The sequence below is a fragment of the Girardinichthys multiradiatus genome, chromosome Y, assembly GCF_021462225.1.
Source record: "Girardinichthys multiradiatus isolate DD_20200921_A chromosome Y, DD_fGirMul_XY1, whole genome shotgun sequence".
Taxonomy (NCBI): domain Eukaryota; kingdom Metazoa; phylum Chordata; class Actinopteri; order Cyprinodontiformes; family Goodeidae; genus Girardinichthys; species Girardinichthys multiradiatus.
In genome coordinates this window covers 32,300,774-32,321,101 of record NC_061818.1, presented here as the reverse complement: position 1 = coordinate 32,321,101, position 20,328 = coordinate 32,300,774, and the positions used below count along the sequence as shown (strand labels likewise).

The window sequence follows — 20,328 nt, the reverse complement described above, 5'->3', positions numbered from 1 at the left end:
GCTGGCATCACAGCCATAGCTGGTATGTAACCCCTTCCCCGGTAGCTCACGGTTGCCATACGTGCACTGACACACACACACTAACCCTCTCTCTCCCTCTCTCTTTCTCACACACACATCCATGCATACATGCCCTCACGCATGCACACGCAGACACGCCAGGACGCCGGGACAGGAGGACGCACCGTGCGACCCATCAGCAACAGTAAATGACATCCGCGCGCATCCTGCACCTGCAAGCTGACCAAGAGCGGTGCTTCGCTCGCTCGTGCGTCCCTGAAGATGGTTTGAAACCAAAGCGCATGGTTTTCTTCCTCTCGGTTTTTGCCTCCCATCAGCCGCAAAAAGCGAAAGCAAAGGTAAGTCACATTAAAAATTTAAAAACAGAAGTAAATAAAATAAAAATAAAAAATCCTAAATGCAAAATGTTGAAGAATAATTTATCAAACAGATTAAATGAGAATATTGTTCTAATTGATGGCTGTTGGGGTTTTACGCACGCAAGTCGCTTGTAATTTGCAGGCTCTTTTGGCATTTATCCATATGGAGATCTAATCATCTAATTGTTCTAGCAGGTTCGCATCCATCTAACGCAATGCAAGCGCTTTAAGAACAAATATCACACGGATCGCACAAGCCTGGTCGGGCTCGTAGCTTGGCAATAATGTGGCACTGTCAGGTTTGCCCTTCAACTTCTGACACCAGAAGCTACCTGGATAATAAAAGCTATTAGATAGACGGCCTGTGCCAGTTTCACCCCCTCTTGGATCGTTTTTCAGGGAATCAGTCCTGAGGATTGGAGTAGACCCTGGTAGCAGTTTATAATGTTGGACACTCATTTGCTGTCGAGATTCCTGCGCTCGGACGATGATGATCTGATAAACAAAAGACAACGAGAGAGACAATAAGATATTTTTTCTTCTTTTTTTATCAGCTCCATGGTTTGAAATAAGGAGGTCCATGAAAGCTTATTGGGAGAACTATTGATAATGTTTTCTCTTTTTTCTTTTTCTTCTTTTTTTTAATTATTTGCACGTTCAGACTCGGGGCAAATGAAAGGGTGGGACGACGCCACTGACCGTGACAGGCTTGATATATATCTATTTGTCCACTTTTTCAGTTTCCAGTCATTATTCAAAAACACTCAGGACTTCTGTGTTTTATATTTTTAACGAGAGCTAAACATACAAGCGATTTCCATTTGTAAAATCTGAAATCACGCACTCCTGCATACTGTATTATGTGTGAAATCCATTTCGTGCAAGATGCAAGTTCTGTTAATTAAATGTTGTTGCGGGGTTTTTTTTCTTTAATTGTGGAAACCTCCCGAGCCTGTGATTTAAAAACTAGATTTTGCCCCTGGCACAGCCCCCGAGATAATTAAGCGAGCATCAGAGCCAACACTGCTGCTGCAATATAAATGTAACATGTTAAGAGGAAAGTATATATATATATATATATATATATATATATACAGACCATTAAATATATTACATATCTGCCAAATGCTTATATAGTAAAATCTTCCTCGGAGCAATAAAATAATCTATTTTCTCTGCTCTGATGTGCGCGAAGTGGATGAATAGTGCTGGAATGCAGCCAGAAGTATATATGGGCGTCAGGAGGAGTGAAAGCAGGGACCCCCGTGGGACCTGTAACGTGGCCCCTGCCGCTGGGACCCGCTGCGAGAGGACGTGACAGGGCAAACCAGTGACAGCAGGGAATTAAATGGGGATCCGTCCAGCTGTAAACTGGTCGAAAGCGTCGAGACTCAATTTCTCAAAATTCTTCATTAGAGTTGTGTAGAAAATATGCCCCTTTATTTTACACTTTTGATTTATGCTACAGTAAAACAATAGTACTATATAACAAGCCTATAGTCTGTTTAGGGTGAATTGTGCAGCGGAACACAAGTTTTTTTTCTAAATAGAAGCCGTTGCAACCGAATTTCTCCCACACTCCCTCTGAGTCTATTTTTTTCCTCCCTGCAGATTCACAATGTTGACGAGACTTTTCAGTGATCCTTCGTTGCTTCCCGACGTGCATAAATACTCCGCTTGGGCGGAAGACAGCGATGGAGAGGACCAAAAAATCAAAGACGAGGATCAGGATGCGAAGGATGACATGGAGGCCTCTGACCTGAGGGGAAGCAGTCGGACGCACTCTGAGCATGCCGGGGATGACGACGAGGAAGAAGACGGTGAGGATGGTGAGGATACTGAGGGTGACAGGCCCAAGAAAAGGGGCCCTAAAAAGCGCAAAATGACCCGGGCCCGGATCGAGCGCTCCAAGGTGCGGAGAATAAAGGCCAACGCTAGAGAGCGGACTCGGATGCACGACCTTAACTCTGCACTCGACAATCTGCGTAAAGTTGTGCCCTGCTACTCCAAAACACAAAAACTGTCCAAAATCGAGACGCTGCGCTTGGCAAAGAACTATATATGGGCCTTGTCAGAGATACTACGCTCTGGGAAAAGGCCTGACCTTGTTTCCTACGTCCAGACCCTGTGCAAGGGGCTCTCTCAGCCCACTACCAACCTGGTGGCGGGATGCCTGCAGCTGAACTCCCGAAACTTCCTCACTGAGCAACAGTGTCAGGACGGGGGCAGGTATAGTTCCGGCTCCTTCTCCATGCACTCCTACCCGTACCAGTGCGCGCGTCTGTCCAGTCCCCACTGCCAGCCGGGCTCGAACTCGCATCCGCTGAGGACGCAGGGTTATTGCTCGGCGTACGACTCCCTGTACGGTGGGAGCGGATCGCCGGAGTATAACAGCCCCGAGTATGAGGGCCCTGTCAGCCCGCCCTTGTGCATCAACGGCAACTTTTCCCTGAAGCACCAAGGTTCTGGTTCCCCGGAAAACGAGAAGGGATACCACTACTCTATGCATTACTCTGGCCTTCCTGGCTCCAGACCCGCAGGGAGCCACAATCTGGTGTTTGGCTCCTCAGGGGCCCGGAGCGGCATTCACTCTGAAAACGGCCTGCCTTACCACGACATGCACTTACACCACGAGCGGGCCCCCGTGTATGATGAACTGAACGCGTTTTTCCACAATTAAAAAGTGAAGCCCATCGTGCGTCCTCTTGTTGTCAACAATCCACCCTCGACACACTTTTGGACTAAGCCCGCCAGGATTCAGGCAGTATCCTGGAAACAATAATAATAACAATAATAAGACCTGTCACTCATGTTTTAATTAGTTTTTTTCCTTTACTTGTCAATATCCAGTCTGTTTTGCTATAGTCAGGGATGTAGTGGAATGTAACCTTTTCTACAACATCTTTTTGCGCTATAAAAGCTTTCCATCCTTTGAAATTGACATGCATTTCAATGGGATTTAATAAACAAACCGCATTAAAAAGAGAACAATAGGGTTTGAAATGATATTCATCATGTGTGATTTGTGTTTGTATTGGTGATTGTATGCATTTTGATGGAAGGACGTCCTATTTCACCTCCACACATTTTTTCTTGTACCACTACATCGCTGGCTATACAGCAACACTCCCCCAATCATGGTGACTATGTTATAAAGGAAAAATAAAGACAACATCACCTGCAAGGGACAAAATAAAATAAAAAAATCTAACAGGATTGCAAAAACAAATGCAGAGTTGTTAAAAAAAAATAGAAGATGTGTTAGTTGGGTTGTTTTTATGAAAATGAATTGTATATTTTTTCCGCCAGGAAATCAGTCGTTTGGCATCTATGCAAAACCCTACGAGAGCACGAAGCAAGGCAGTAAAAGGCCCAGAAAGACACTGATCCAATGACAGCACTGTTGCTGCACACCCACACACACACACACACACACACACACACCCACACACACACACACACACACACACACACCCACACACACACATGCATACAAACACACACACTGGCATCACAGTTAAGAAATCTGACAAACAAAATCGTAAATTGAATTCAAACACTTTAAAATACACTGGAACTGACCATGGAAGATATTTCTAACTTAATTTATTTCTATTGTTTTGTTAGTCTAACAGGGTCATTACACTGTATTTTTGCTTTATTGCCTATGTTTGTTTAATATCTGTTGTTATTATTATTATTATTATTATCATTATTACTGCACGTGTTTTATTATTTATTTTGTAATTATTGTTAATAGTTCAAGGAAATGAAAGAACCCCTGTGTTGCTGGTCACTTTTTCTTTTCTTTTTTTTCATAGAAATTAAAATCTTTCAACTTTGTATTCAGCTGACTGTGTGGTAAAATAAAATAACAATAAATGACACTGTGAAACTGAATTATTTTTTATACATATATACACTTGCTAAACATGCGCGTACCCATGCCAGCAAATACAGATAAAAGCAGATATTCATTTATTACACTTTCTTTTATTATGAAATGTTCCCGCAAAGAATTTGGAAGAGGGAGGCTGGCATAGCTTGGTGAGCCGCAACCTGCAGGAGCTCCTTTGAGCATGGGGGCAATTAATGTTAATAAATAAGAAAGGAGGGAGAAGGTTCTATCTCATTCCTTTCTAATGAAGTAAAAATATTTATTTATTTCCTTTTTTGGCACAGAGGATACAACATAATCTTGTAGCCGTCTTGAACAATATTTTTTTTATTCGAGTTGAGACGTTCAGCAGGTTATTCAAGCTGATCATTGCTTACCCACCTTACAAACAGCAGGTGATTAAATGATGCCAATAGGTCACTTTAAGAGCATCAGAGTGGCAACTGAAAACCACTAAAGTTACAACAAAAATACAAAATGTTTCTCAACAACACGGAGAGCTCCTGATTTATTTTACATTTTTTGATTTAGCCTGCTGGAAAACATTTTAGAAGATAGTTAACTCTAAAGTTTATGTTTCAAAAGTACAAATATATAAGAAAACGAAAGGAAATAAATTATTTTTTCACCGGTTTCAAAGAACTTGAATTATGAGAGATAGAAAGACCGGAACGAATTTTAATAAAATCTGAAAATCTTTCGGTGCATATTTCCAATTAGTAATTCAGCTGTAGATGAAATTCATTTATTTGTTAATTATTCAATGGAAAATGGAAAATTCGCTGTCGATTCTTTCATACCTTATTTTGTCATTAATTCGTGTTGATAAAACCGAAAATCTTAATTGATATGGAATTTTAAAAAATAATGTAAAATTGACGTTAACATCCGCAGCAGAGGAAAGGTTTCGTGTTGTGAATATAAAAAAAATATATATATATTTTTGGTGGGGTCCAAACACATGTTCCCACTCACAGGAGTGCAGGGGGCAGCCGTTGTCACCCCGGCTGGGTTTGGAGCGCTGCCCCGGGACCCATATGTTCTCCCCAAAATGTCCACGGCGCTGTGTGCGGTCAAGGCACAGACTTTTGTTAGTGGGTTTTGATTAATAAGTGCAAGTGTTTAAATGCTTCCTTTCTGTTTAAAATAAACCGAAAATGCTTCGCAGCCCATCTTTTAATTTTATTCCTGGTCTGCTTATTAAGCTGCTTATTGATCCCAATTGTCTGTTTTTATATCTGTAGGTCCACGGTTTTTTTTTTTTTTTTCCTAATGCACCTTTATAAATGTGGATATTTGGGGACAAACAACTCACTTGGTTCCCTTCTGCTGAAGAACGAAATCACTTTTAAAATTGGCTCTAATTAAAAACAGTTTTAACATGAAAATGAAAGGGGAAAACAACCATATGCAAGTTTTAAGCTGTGGATTGCAAAACCCGAAGAAAAGAAAATACAGCATCAAGTAATCAAAGTACGTGAACTTAGGCTTCCGAAGACTGCACTTTTGTTCCGAAATAATTGTAACAATGCTTGAAACATTGCGTTAAGCAGCAGATTATTTATTTTTCTATATTGTACAACAGCTTTTTTAAAGACATTTGGCCCATTTTGTAGATTAGGACGCATTTGGCTGACTCACTGAACAATATTAACTCCTTGTGTTATATTTTGTAAGTTAATCGGTTTGTTTTGTAACACAGTTTACAACCTGTTCTGCTTAGCAGATATTTCCACCTGTGGGACTCCCTGCAGGGAATCAAACCAGTAACCCCGCGGGGTTTCTTCAGGTTTGCTCAAAAAGCCAAGGAAGCTGTTAGGTCGTCTTTCTGTGTTGTTGTTGTTGGGTTTTTTTTATTTATTTTTGTTTTCCACTTTTATGTAACTTTTAGACCCCTCATCAGCAGAAGGGAGAGGGTGAAATGCTGCATGGATTTCTGCAGGAGTTGGTCCAAAAGTGAAACGAGCCAGCAATGGAGAGGGCATCTTTCAAAAATACCTCCTGAATGCGCCACTATTACAACCAGCACCACCTCCTCTTCCTCCACAGAAGTCCGGTGAGAGCGAGGAAGAGGGAAGGCTGGCAGGCTGGCGGAGGAGAATCGTGCCAAGTCCCTTAATGTTCCCTAGCAGTAGCACCAGGAGCTCCGGGGAGGACAGCCCGGCGTGCGGCAGTACGCCGCGGTTCACCGGGCCAAAGTGGCACTGCTGGGAGGAGTCGATGTTTCTTTCTTAATTTTTGCAGCATCTGTTCATTATCCGGAATGCCTAAAAACGAGAGAGAGGAGAGGCTCATCCTGAGTAGCCCTTTGAAACACACACTCTCATAAACATACAACATTTTTGTGAGTTGCGCCATAAATATGCATATTCCGCTCTAACGCTGTGTTTTACATGAGCTCAAGCGTTGAAAGAAGCGGGTGTTGCATCCTCAGCATTCGACTGTTGACATGTTCTAACCTTGCAACAAATGAGTCTGGTGGCACACATGCAAAGACCAATTATCACAAAAAAACAACGACTAAACATAAAAAAGAAATCACCAGGTGAGCGTCAAAATTGCTAAAGCTCTGAAAAGATCAAAGATATGATTTATTTGAATAAAAACAAGTAGGCTACCAGAGCGTTTCACCTATTTACATTACAAAATATCCGAATTATTTATTGTCAAAAACTGTTCATAATCATAATGCGGTTACATGAAGAAATAGTTTAATAAATACTTAGACTAGACACTTGCACAAACATCTAAACAATTGTAAGTGCTCATTCTAATTTCACTTAATTGAGAAGTGTTAAATTTACATAAAATTAAGTTTAAGAAAAATATAAAAACAAATAAAAAACTTCCAGTGACACTCCGTGCTCCACTCAGGATGAAAAGTGAGTGAATGAATCTCGCTGTTTAAATTATCATGTTCATGCCCACTAATTTTCTCACTCAACTTGGTAAGAAATGGAAAAAAATCAGGAGTGTTTGTCCGACATAACAGTCAAAAGTGCGATTATCAAAATGTCACAAGTACTATGGTGTGAATTCCAATTAACGTCGAGTTAAAATAATAACGGAATGTTATTTTTCTGCAAAAATCAGAGAAAAGTGTGGAAAATTTGATTATTCAGTGCAGTGAAGCGGAATGTAATCTGGTCAGGAGATGGTGAGCATTTGCAATCTGTCAGGGACAAAACGAGATGGCCGCAGCTTAAACTTGCCACTCCATCGCAGATAACACGTGTATTCAAATATTTCATATTCTGAAGGAGAAACACATGTAACAAGGTAGATTGTTAACTTCTCTGGCACCTGCAAAACAGATAGCAAAATGCGCCACATGTGCAAAGAGGAAACCTAACGTGCGCACTTTGGCCAACATCCTTAACTGTGTCAGGCAAGGGAAGCAGTCCATTCACGGGATATTCCACAACATCTGTTTGGTGTCACGCAATAAGGGCGCGGTCGAGTGTAAAGGCGGGCCAGCTGAACAACAGCTGGAGGATTCGCCAGGGGCCTGGCTCCTGGTGAAGAGGGGGAGGAAGAGGAAGAAGAGCAGGAGGTCGCGCGCAAAGAGAGCTGAGAGAGAGGTGGAGATTCGGGTGAGCGCCAGGTAGGTTTGAGGCCCTTTGGAGAGTGGCCAGGTAGGTTTGTGTGGTTCCAGATGTTCAGGAAGAGAACCTTCGCGACAGCTCCTCATCATCCTCCTGAAAGTCCAGATGCGCTGTGCACCGGAGGGTCCGGAGATGGGGTGTGTCTTGCCCGCTGTTTAGGAGGTTAAATATAAATGCAACTGGATCAGATATGGAGGATGAAGGGGTGGGGGGCATTACTGGTCTGCACAGATGGCACGGGTACGCGCGTTTCTAGGCGTGCAAGCCTTTGTGTTATGATAGGTTTGCACGATGCCCTGGTCACATGGGCAGCAGTAATTGGTCTCCATATTGACCAGTTTGCGGCGCTTCGGGGCGGGCAGTCTCCCAGCTGGACCTGTCAGATGGTATCGCATCCACCTCACTGATTACTCCTCCTCAGACGACCTCCGAACCTCTTCCCCATTTCCCTCTTTCATCTTGCTTCTCCATTCATTCATCCCTCCATCTCCGTCACCTTTAATCTTGCGCTGCCCGCCTCCTCTGCCATCACACGCATCTTCATTTCAGACCTCCTTTAAACTTTTACCAAGAAGTTTGCAGAGGCGGCACCAAGGGGGGGTCAGAGACGTAGCTACTCCTATAACTTTGACTATAACCAACCAGTCGTATATTTATTTTTTTATAATTGATTAATTAATTATCTCATACTTATTCACACACACACCAAAATGATTTGTTTTTGGTTTTTACTGTATCACTTAAATCAAACATTTTGGGCCCCTGTAACAATGGTCTCAATAGTTTGCTGGGAGTTCGAACTAGACTATTCCTCCCCACAGAACTGGTGATACTTGAGTCAGGTTTGAGCCGCTTTGCTAGCACACACCCTCGCAATTGAAGCCACTGCAGAACACTTATTTATTTATACCCTTAAGTCACTTTGTAATGAAACTGGTGGTATTCTTAGTGTCATTATCTGTTTGGGCCCCAGCTTTAAATTCTTGGGTAATGCCTTGGTATCTTATTGCAATAATTCAGCATAATGTTCTTTCCACATAATGCCATTTTCCTAGTTCTCCGTGCAACAAAACACCTACACAATATGATGTTGCCACCCCATACTTCACAGTTAGGATGGTCTTCCCAGGCTTGCAAGTTTCCTTTATTCTCAAAATGTAAAAATGATCAATGTGGTGAAACACTTCATCAGATCCCAGGACATGTCTCTGAAAATTAAGCTTTTTGTCTCCAAGTGCATTCCCAAATTGTAATCTGACTTTTTAATATTAGACATTAACATTCACATTGGAATTTGCCGATGTTATTAATTTTTTTACATATTTATCTGTCCTATAAGTAAAACTGGGCCAGTATGAATAACCGCTGTTTATTTCCATCTTGTTGCTGTTTGTTTATGTGTTTCTGGAGGGGGAGGGGAGGAGGTTGGCCATGTGGTTTTTGTTGGGGCATGTGGCAGTGATAGTGATGCAGTGCAGGATTGTAGTGCTAAAGCAGAGAAGCTATGACAGCGGTGTAGATCTTTTCTCACGGCCCCGAAAGGGTAGGGAAATATATGTAATTTATATAAATTATATTGGTCAATATTGGTTAATATCAGTTAAAGGCCATAACAGCAATGTTAATGTCGGATATCAATATTGGCCCAAAGTTTTCATATCGGTTTGCATCCCAAACGTCTTCCTGGCTAAATGGCCTTTTCAGATCATGTCAGTTACGGAACTCGTTCACTTTGGATAATGACAGTCTCGCTGACCTTCTTCTGCCAGCATCTTCATAAGGTTTTTTGCTTTTGTTTTGGGGTTGATACATGGATTACACAACTAAATACGTGAATCTCTGGGAACAGAAAAAAAACTCCCTCATGGATGGCTGATGGCTGGATATTCCCATGGTGTACATGTGCATAATTGCTCGAACAGATGAATATAGCATCTTCAGGCAACTGGAAACTGTACCTAAGTATGAACCAGACTTCTTGAGGCCCACAAATCTCTGCCTGATGCTTCTGCTGATTTATTTTGATTTTCCCATGATGTCACAAGAGAAAGCAGTAATTTGATGCTTGAAATGCATCCAAATGTGGGCCTCAGTTTAACTTAAATCTTGTGAAATCAAAAACTTAAAAAGCTAAAACAATCATTACCTTCCTTCTTACTTGTGTAAAAGCAAAGTCATCCTAGTTAAGTTCTAAAACATATTCCCTGGAGGCACCCAAGGAACTCTGCACCCAGAGTAACCAACTAGTTGTATTTTTTCAGTGGAAACAAATCCTTTAATTCCAGTCTGCATTTATTTAATTATATAAATTACTTCAATTATTGTCAAAATTATGTTTTAACAATTCCGTAAATAAAAATCGACCAAAAGCCGCAATCTGACTTGCTGTTTTGCACTCGGAATTTACATTCATCTTTTGTGTGGGAGCTAAAATTAAAAGTTATATTTAAAACTAAAGGTTGTAAAGACTTGGCTTGCAAAACACTTCTGGAATCAGAGTTAAAATAGGTAGCCATGCTGGAATGTTTTGAAAACACAAACTGGCTTTAATTTAGTCAATCAGTAAGAAAAAAGGCACCATCTGATATTTTTAGAAACATGGTTTATTTAATTGCTGAACAATTTGATTTGAATTATTTCCATCCATACATAGGAAGAGATGGACAGTTTAAAGTGTGTTTTTGCAGCAAAAACGTGGCATGAGGCCCTAAAGAGATTTTAATCTCAAGCCCCCTTACCTACATGACCAAAGGAATTAAACTGAATGGGCTATTTCTCTAACTTGCTTATTTGTCCTTGCAGTCAAAACATACAGTGTTTCAGTACAGACTCAAAAAAGCTGAAAATGAGGGCCCATGTTCAACTGGTTGTACTGCAGAAATTGTTTAACTTTTGGGAAATAATCAAAAATTCTTTAAAACAAATTACTCCAAAAACAGTCGAGTTACTTTAAAAAAACGACTAAACCTGACAACAAGCAAGAACTAAACAGGTTCTGAGATTTACTGTGCATTTGATTCATCTCGGAAATCCCAACTCAGGCATGAGAATGAGAAATGAGAATGGGAATGAGAAAGGCGTGAGAATGTCAAACTGGAGTACAGCAAGTAAGAGGAGCATTGGGATTTGTTAACTACTACTGTAGTGCTAAGTACTACTGACAATACACGACAATAACAATTTATTTCTCTCCACGTTATATATTCAGACTCTACAGGAACATGTTTACATATCGTATCGTTGGTTTAATGAGATACAAACTGTCAGAAGTTTTATATGCATAGCAGTCATATTGGATATCAAACCAAGAGCTGCTGGACAACAATCGACTTCTCAGTTGGAACTGTGATTTTTCTGGACCTTCTTGTTGTATTTTAAATTCGACTCTTGGAAAATTTGACTTGGAGCAACACACCAATACACTGTATGACAAATCAAGGCCTCTTGGGGGCATCCTGCTGGCCTATGGCCCTTATGCAGGAACTTAGTTTGCTTATGCCTATAGCCTACTCCATTTGCAACAGATCCCTGCTTGTCTAAGTGACTTTTATACCCTGGTATCACCATCCCACACTGAGCAGTGATGGTGTGTGTGCGTGATTTGTTGTGAGATGCCCGGCTGTGAGGACTTTGCACTAAAGAAAGGATTTTCATCCCATTCTTGGCAGGGGAGGGTCTCTGGGTAGGTAGAGAACAATCGTCTCTCCTTCACAGCTGTCAGCCAGAAAACACAGAGAGCTGGCACACGCTCAGTGAGAAAAAAAGGAGCTGGAGTGACAACAGGGATGGACACACACAAACACACACACACACACACACACACACAACACACACACACACCATCACACACACTAGTACACTCAAGCTCTACCCTTGCTCATAAAATGGGTCCTGATGATACCGCCGGGGATTGTGGATGACAGGCTGGTTCCGTGATGTGGATGAAAGGGCCTCCATGAAAATAGCCTGTAAAATGACCACAGTGTCAGCCTGCTGTCAGACTAACAGATATACTCACCAACAGAGAGAGCGGGAGAGAGGAAATAGAGATGGAAATAAGAAAGAAGAACATAATCTGCCATGCATGAACTTCTGCTGGAGAGCGCTCACTGGGGATTACATGTTTAAAAGGTCCTATGCTCCCTCATTTGGTCAAGGGTTTTCAGCTCTTTTTCTTCTTACATGCAGGAGTGTAACATGCATGTGTCTCTTTATGCATCAACAGAAAAAACAAGGAGGAGGAGGAGGATGAAGTGTGTTTGACTGTGAGGAGGAGGAGGAGAATGGGAGAAGGAGGAGGAGATGGGCATGCTGAAATTCTGTGACATCTGTTCATTACAACTAGAGTGTATTTATTTTTATACAGCCAGCCACAAGAAGAGAGCTCGACTGGCACCGCTGGTTAATGTACCAGCCTGCTAATACGGCAGGGCAAATGAAATATTAACAGAGGAGACAGAGAGGATGAGGAGAGAAGTGAGGACAAATGAGGAGAATGAGGGGGAAATGATAAGATAATATGTGACAAAAATGCACCTCTGCACACCCAGCGTCTCCATAAAAGTCCCCGTTCTTCTCATTAAGAAGATATGCACCATCAAAACACATCACCAAGGAAAGGCTTGGAATAAAAAACACTACAGCTTAAACATTTCTGCTGATGTGATTCTGCAGTGAGAAAATAGGAACAAAAAATTGGTTCAGATCAGTAGTGATGGGAAAATGCTTTCTTTCAAACAGCATGAATAAATATCAAATAATATTTAATTTTTTCACACATAATTTTGTGAATTTAGCAACTAACATGCAACTAAATGCCTTGTGTCCTTTTTGTACAATTTTAAACCCCTCCAAATATGCATAGATTGCATAAACTGCTTCAAATGAGCCAGACTTGCCTTTAACACAGAAAATATAAGGTTAATCAATATTTTCCAATGAAATCTTGAAGAAGTATCGCTGGAATGAGTTAATTTACAGGACTGTGCAAGAGTATTGATACGTCTTGAATTAATTCACATTTTATTTTGATACAATCACAAACAGCAATGTATTTTATTGGGATTTTATCTGACAGACTAACACAAAGTAGTGCATAACTGTAATTGTATTAATCCTCCTTTGTCCAGACCCGCTTAAATAAAACTGAGTGCAACTAATTGCCTTCAGACGTCACCTAATTAGTAAAAAAAAAAATAATAGTCTACCTTTGTATGTTATTTTATCTCAGTGTACATCCCGCTGTTCTGTGAAGGCCTTTGTTCGTTCAAAAACGTCAGTGAACAAACATTGTGTCCCTTGGACATGAAGACCAAGGGACACAACAGACAGGTTAGGAATAAAGTTGTGGAGACCTTTACATCAAGGTAAGGTTATAAAATGATATCCCAAGGTTGGCTGACTGACTGGGCAAAGAAAGCATTAATTAGAGAAGCAGCCAAAGGCCTGTGGAAGAGCAACAGATCAACAGCTCAGTTGTGAGAATCTGTTCAAAGGACAACTAATAATTGCGCACTTTATGCCACTGAAAGAAAGTCATAAGAAGTCCAAATTACAGTTTGCCAAAGGTCATGTAAGGGCTACAACAAACATGTGGAAGAAGGAGACCAAAATTCAACTGGTTGACCCACAAAATGTGTGGCCTATAATTACCACTGTCCATCACCCTGGACAGGTTCCCTTCTATTAAACATGGTGGTGGCAGCATCATGATATGGAAACACATTTCTCAAGCAGGGGAAGGAAGACTGATCAAAGCTAATGGGAAGATGGATTGAACTAAAAACAGGGCAATATTAGAAGAAAATCTGTAAGAGGTGGCAAATTTCTTGAGTAGATAGATCAAAGAGAACATGTTGGAACAGCCCAAAAGTTCAGAACCAAATCCAATTGTAAACACATGGCAAAATCTGAAAAGCGATGTCCTCCATCCAGCCTTACAAAGCTTGAGTTATTTTGCAAAAAGAATGGGCAAAAATTTCAGTCTCTGGGTGTGTATAGCTAGAACCAAAATACTTTCTGCTGTCACCTTAAATAAGGGTAGTTCTACAAAGTATTGGCACAATGTGGCTTAATATACACGTGAACGCAACAGTTTTCAGATTTTTATTTTTCAAACCTTTAAAAGCTATGCACTTCACAAACATCACACAAATTTTGTGTTGGACCATCACAGTTTGTAGTTATAACAAGGCAAAATATGTAAACAATTTCCATGGTACGAATACTTTTGCTAGGTACTGCATAGGTGTATCTGAATCCCCGTTCATATCTATGGGCAGTAAATACCTGCAGGAGTAGTAGTGATGCTTACTGCTCATCTTTGTCCTGCTGCCGCAACACTTGATGAAGAGCATGGAGGGCAGCCTCTAATCATCCATCAAGGCCTTTGCATCAACAAGCCCTTTGCTCTGCCTCCCCCCTCCCACTACCCGTTAACTGCCCCCACTTCCACCTCTGCCCGGGCCCCTCTCTCTGTCATGCTCCCTGGGGACGGCCTGCTCTGGAATGCCGCTCATGGGGAAGAATCTCGCTGCAGGCGGGCAATATGTCACATGTGTCTCAGAGATGGAGACAGGGAGGCAAACAGAGGTGTGACAGGTTTGTGCTAATTTTTTTTACAAGGCAGCAGCAGGTTGACTGTGTCTGTGCCTGCATGTGTGTGTGTGTGCGTGTGCGTGTGTGTGTGTGTGTGTGTGTGTGTGTGTGTAAAATATTCCCGGATTGAAGGTTTAAGAGGTGCAGATTAACAGGCTCAGGACAGAGAGCCTCCCTCAAAGCTAAAGGGGAATTAGGATGGCATTAACATCCCTTCTGCCCCAGCACATTAGCCTTTCATTATCGTGTGGTTGCACAGTCCATACCAGGCAATTCCCACATTCATGACAATGTTGACATGTTTGGAAGCTTTGTTATTCATATGCCATTATCAGAGGTATACTCTAATAATCAGGCAATTCCACATCGGCTGTAGTTGTATATTTCGATCTTAAAAACCTTTGCTGTAATTATGGTATGGTGCTACTTGAAAATTGTGACCCAGTGCAGTAAAATGTAAGCATTCACATAAAAAATACAGGATTTCTCTGTGCCATCAATATAACTGTCCTTGTATTCCAACTCATATTAGTCTGGGTAAGCTAGGGCTGGATTAGAGATAGAGAGCCTGTGACTGAAATGGAAAAATTGAGTGGGCATGAAATATATTGGAGGTGTTTATTTTTCAGCATTGGCTTTACAGCACAGCCTCATAATTATTCAAATTTCTACTGTATTAAGCTAAGAAATTATTCTTAATTCCTATGTGTCTTTACTTTTCAATATTATCCATCTAAAGGCTGAATTCAATACCAAATAGAAAACTAATGTACAATTATCCATTTTTTATTTAAACAAGTTTATTTCCATCATTTAAAAATATAACATTCTGCTAAATAGCAAAAAAGATCCAAAATATAACAATGGCCCATACATCGGGTGCCAATAATGGATTAGGACATGTCATTATAGAACATTCAAAGCATGGCCAGCTATTCTCCTAAATCAGCTGCAGTCCTTTCTTTGTTTGACATCTTTAACATTTCATCACAGTAATTACAAATTTTCAGCATTTGACTGACAGTCAAAATCAAGACAAAGCTAGCCAGATTCAGAAAAAAAAGCTAAATGTTGAATTTGACATCTGTGGTCAATTAATTTGTGGTCTCCTGTGCATGTGTGATACAAAAAGACAAGTACTGAATCATAATCTTTTCTCTCCAAAAACATCTTCAGCAGATGCAGATGAACCAGATATTTACATATGTTGTATCAAAGAAAATTTTATTTCCCTGCGTGATGTTTTTCTGTTTTCTGTTTGCATGAATGGACTTTTCTTCCACTGTCTAAAGATGTGCATGCTTTGCTAACTGGTTACTCTAAACTAGCCTTGGGTGGGACTGGGTGTGTAGATGGATGTATGTTTCATGTATCTCTGTATTGCCCCTTTGATAGAATGGAAACTTTTCCAGGCTTTTTTAAAAAAAAAGCAAAAGTCCATGAAGTCAGAGTCTGGAACCTTTTTTCTTGGTCAGTTGGCTTAATTTTTTGTTTCATTCCCAGCCATGCTTCTAGTTGCCACAGCAGCCAGCTCACAAACCTACCTGGGTCTAAACTACAGACAGACACAGCTGGAGTACCCAGTGCGGAGTTAAGAAGCAACAGTTTTGATAAATTTCTGAAGAATATTCAGAGAATTAGACCCAGGAAGTTTTTATGTTCTATTTTCACATAGTAATAGATTCCCTGGCCCGGAGTGATGTCCATGTACAGGATGCAGGATTCGGAGTTTAGTAAGTATGTATTGGGGAAAACAAATTGGGAGCAGCATTTAAAATTGGCAGATGAGCTTTCCTATTTGCAATTTAACCTGCTATGTTGTAGATCTCAGCACCGTATGAAATACTTGTATTCTGTTATCTGGAGATAAAAATTGGTTCACCTTTAAGGAGAAAAAGTTTGATTGCAAAGAGCAATAATGGGAAAAAAGGGATTTAGACATATAAAAATAAACATGGAAGTTTCTGCATTAATATTGAGAAGAAAGAGCAAACATCCAGCATCTAATGTAGAATATTAGACTCTAATTTGTTAAGGTGCTTTAGACTCTTAACAGCTAACTTTTTGCTGTTTCCTGTTTGCCTGCATGTGACAAAAGAGATGTGAAGACGTGGATTGACACACCATGTCTTCCTCCAGAGTCTCCCTCCTCAGCATCACCAGATTAATGGATTAGCAGGCAAGGCGAGCACTAAAGCTGGCTAATTCTCACCCAAGCACATAGAGCTAAAGCTACTCAGAGCCCCGCAGAGCCCCTCTCTGCTCAGAGCAGCTGTGTGGTGGAAGGAAGGACGGAGCTTCTTCCCTTCAACGAGCCTCTGGGAAAAAACTGTGGAATCACAGCATCACCTAATGAGTTTTTAACTAATGATTTTTAGTATGCCATAGCCTACTGTTCATACAAAACACAACATTTGTGTGTTAGGTTTAAAAACTAATGTACAGACTTGTTTTTTGAATACGTTGATTTTTAAATCTTACGATGTTTTCGGTTTAGTAATGTCCTGTGCTTTACTAATCATGCAACATTTCTTTCTAATCAATCATATATGGAGTTAACCTACAACAACTGCGATGATTTAAAAAAAAATAAGATTTGGGTGCTCAATGTTTATTTTCTCTCATCCATGCAGGATCAGATTTATATATACAAGGCCAAATATATCAATACATTTCAATAACACCTTTAATAGGTAGTGCTAACAGTTCCAGATTGTTTTATCCTTTAACCCCTAACAAGACCTGTATCCCTTTCCGTAGTCAACCTGCATGACTACCATTGGTAGAATATTTCTGGCAGCAATAAATGATATGTTTGACATAAATTATTTAATTGACCAATACTCAGTGGATCACTGTTATCCAAGATGTTCAAAAACCTAAGAAGAAGAAATTCAGATTTAAAAAAGATAAGAAAATCTTTTGAAGCCATTTATTATCAAAAGACCAGCCAGGGATTGGTGTAGCTAATTAGCAAATGATTATGTACTCTTTTTGCAGAACATTATATCTACTTTAAGACTTAACAGCACCCCTAAACTCAGCCCCCCACACCGGTTTTACCTTGACATTTGACAATCAGTTCATAGCATATAACACTCAAAGACCAAGCAAGCCAACAAAACAAAATGGTCTCTTCAAGGTTTGCAATAAAACCAACTAAAGGTATCCCATTTAGGTTCAAAGGCAATTTTTCAGATTTTTTACATGTTGGATTTTAACAAATTACTTTTATGGATTTTTAATTACTAGCTTTAAATTTGGTCGGCAAATTAAGGCATCGGGGATCCAAAGGTTGAAAATTGTGCTTTACATGTGGGAACATGTCTGGAGCCCAAACTTTGCCTTCTTGCCATGACACACAAAAACTAGACCTTCCAGATTACTTAGAAATAAAGATGCACATCCATACCACAACAATACTGCATGGTTATATTCTGAGGTCAGTCAAGTCCCAGCCCCTGAGAACTGTCATCTGATGGCCTTGCAATATTACCTGTATGGGATATGTGTCCTGAATGACAGTTAAACCAACCAACCAACCACACTGTTTCTCTAAGTGGGTGGGCTTTGCAACCATAAACTTTCTGACAAGCTGTGCCCAATATAGGGACCACCAATCAGAGCTCAGTCTGTGTGTTTTAATTGTAGAGTTGACTTCACTTAGAAACTGAGAGGCTGTTAATATACTATACCATTCTTAATGTGAAGTCCATCCATCCATTTTCTATACCCGCTTTTTCTATACAGGGTCACGGAGGAGGGAGCTGGTACCTATTTCTAGCCATCTACGGGCGAGAGGCAGGATACCCCCTGGACATGTTGCCGTTCCATCGCAGGGCAACACAGAGACGCGCAGGACAAACAACTATGCACACACCCATTCACACCTAAGGGCAATTTAGAGAGACAAAGTAACCTAACAGTCATGTTTTTGACTGGACCTGGAGAGAACCCACAAATGCATATGGAGATCATGCAAACTCCATGCAGAAAGATCCTAGGCCAGGAGCCGAACAAGGACCTTCTTGTTGCAAGACAACTGTACTACAAACTGCACCACTTTGCAGCTCAACATGAGGTTTAATATGAAGTTTTAATGCAAATTTGAATCATATGGCTAAAAGAAGACCCAGCACATAAGAGAAGATTTTTGGTTAACTTATGTGCAATGCTTAATGAGAACCTTAATAGACTAAACTCAGTGGTTTTCATACTAAACTGTGGTTTTGATGGATAGCTGTTTAACACTTTTCAAAATGTCTTGCTGCTGGTTTGGTTGTGTAATTTCTGTGAAGTTGGTTTTGTATGTTTGCTTACTGGTACTTATTTTTGGTTAGATAAAACATTTCCTGAGTGTGATTGATTAAATGTCACAAGACTTACAACAATGTAGATAATTTTTTTTTTTTTAACATATTGGAGAGATGCAGTTTACTCTCCCTTTGGAATTTTTGGAGTTACAAAAGAGAGGAGAATGTCAGAGAGCCACAGATCAACTGTGAAACTGTCCTGAGTGTAGTCAGTTTTACATCAGCATAGCCTGAGAGGGTGCTCACCGAGAAACGTGCACCTGTTCCAAGTTTGATTGCTATTTTCAGCCTCCCACATAGGCAAGCTAACTTTCTAATGGAGAAAAGGTTTAAGATCAGACAAGGCAAAGACTAGGCTATTTGGACACAATCTAAAGAAAAATGGTTGGATGAGTCCAGGTGAGACTTTCAAACTTCGATACAATTAGGTATTACAACAGGACAATGACCTCAAATACATATTGAAACTGTTTTTTAAATGGATAAAACAGGCTTAAGTAGGCTTCTGCAATGGTCTTCCCAAATCCCTGACTTCAAAACTGACTTCAAAAATGTATAGACTATGCTAAAAGGCAGTTTGTGCCAGACGATTCTGCCAAGAAGAGTGGTCAAATATCCAGCCAGAGTTATGCCAGATGCTTGTTGATGGCTACCAAAAGTGTGTGGTCGAGGCACAGCTGGTGAGGGACATTTAATATAATCCTTGAAGGAGAAGCGAATGCTCTTAGTTAAATGCATTTGTTACGGTGATTACATATTCTCTTCTGTTTTGTTTGGGAAAGAGAGCTGTTTAGAATAAAAGAAAGAAGAAAAGACATATTTTAAGAACACAAAAACGGAGGCAGAATGGGTAGTTTTTGTGTCACGTAAATGTTCAAACTGTTGTCCTATTCCAATAGCTTGGAAAGTCCTACTCTTTTCACCCAAATAAATAACCTAAATCAGTTATATCATTTACATAAAACAACACAGAGTTATTTGTCAAATTATTATTTGAATAAAAAGATTTCATTGGATTTTGCGCGGTTTTAAAGAATGGGAAAAACATAGATTTTTTTACTTGCAGTAGTCAGATTTGGATGTTTATTTATGCTAAATAGAACTAGACTGACACATCATTTTCAGGATTACCCCTGTAGGGAATAATTAAAATCACAGTCCTTCTGAACAGCTGCATTCACAAAGCCTAAGAGCATCCAGCATACTTCCAGTAAGATGGGTAAACAGAATAAGGACCCATGATTACTGGAAGTTCAACAGGATATCACCTTTAAGTGGATCAATTTAGGGGTAAGTATTTTACTTTAAATATATATATAAAAAATATTTATTCATGCTTTATCTTGAAAATTTTTTTACCAGTCATCTTGCTGCTATCAGAGGGAAGTAACACTCCTCACTGAATCAACCAACACTGAGGTAAACAAAAAATGCAAAGCTGCTCAGCTGTCGAGGCACATCATTATGAGGATGGCTGCTGCTTGCAAAGTGGAGTTGTGGTGTAAATGTTGGCTTTTACCAGAATGAGATTCAAA

The 20,328-nt window shown here is 40.2% G+C and overlaps 1 protein-coding gene across 1 annotated transcript; it reads left to right on the top strand.

The window, feature by feature from the left end:
• Positions 1 to 4,265, top strand: LOC124864017 (neurogenic differentiation factor 2-like). The gene is made up of 3 exons (XM_047358618.1): positions 1 to 22; positions 154 to 359; positions 1,992 to 4,265. Exon 3 carries the CDS (start codon positions 1,999 to 2,001, stop codon positions 3,058 to 3,060), a length of 1,062 nt encoding a protein of 353 aa, XP_047214574.1. The 5' UTR covers positions 1 to 22; positions 154 to 359; positions 1,992 to 1,998; the 3' UTR covers positions 3,061 to 4,265.
• Positions 4,266 to 20,328: the final 16,063 nt, after the last annotated feature.

What these genes read in the sequence shown, in the direction of transcription:
- LOC124864017 (XM_047358618.1), top strand. Translation starts at nt 1,999, where the DNA reads ATGTTGACGAGACTTTTCAGTGATCCTTCGTTGCTTCCCGACGTGCAT.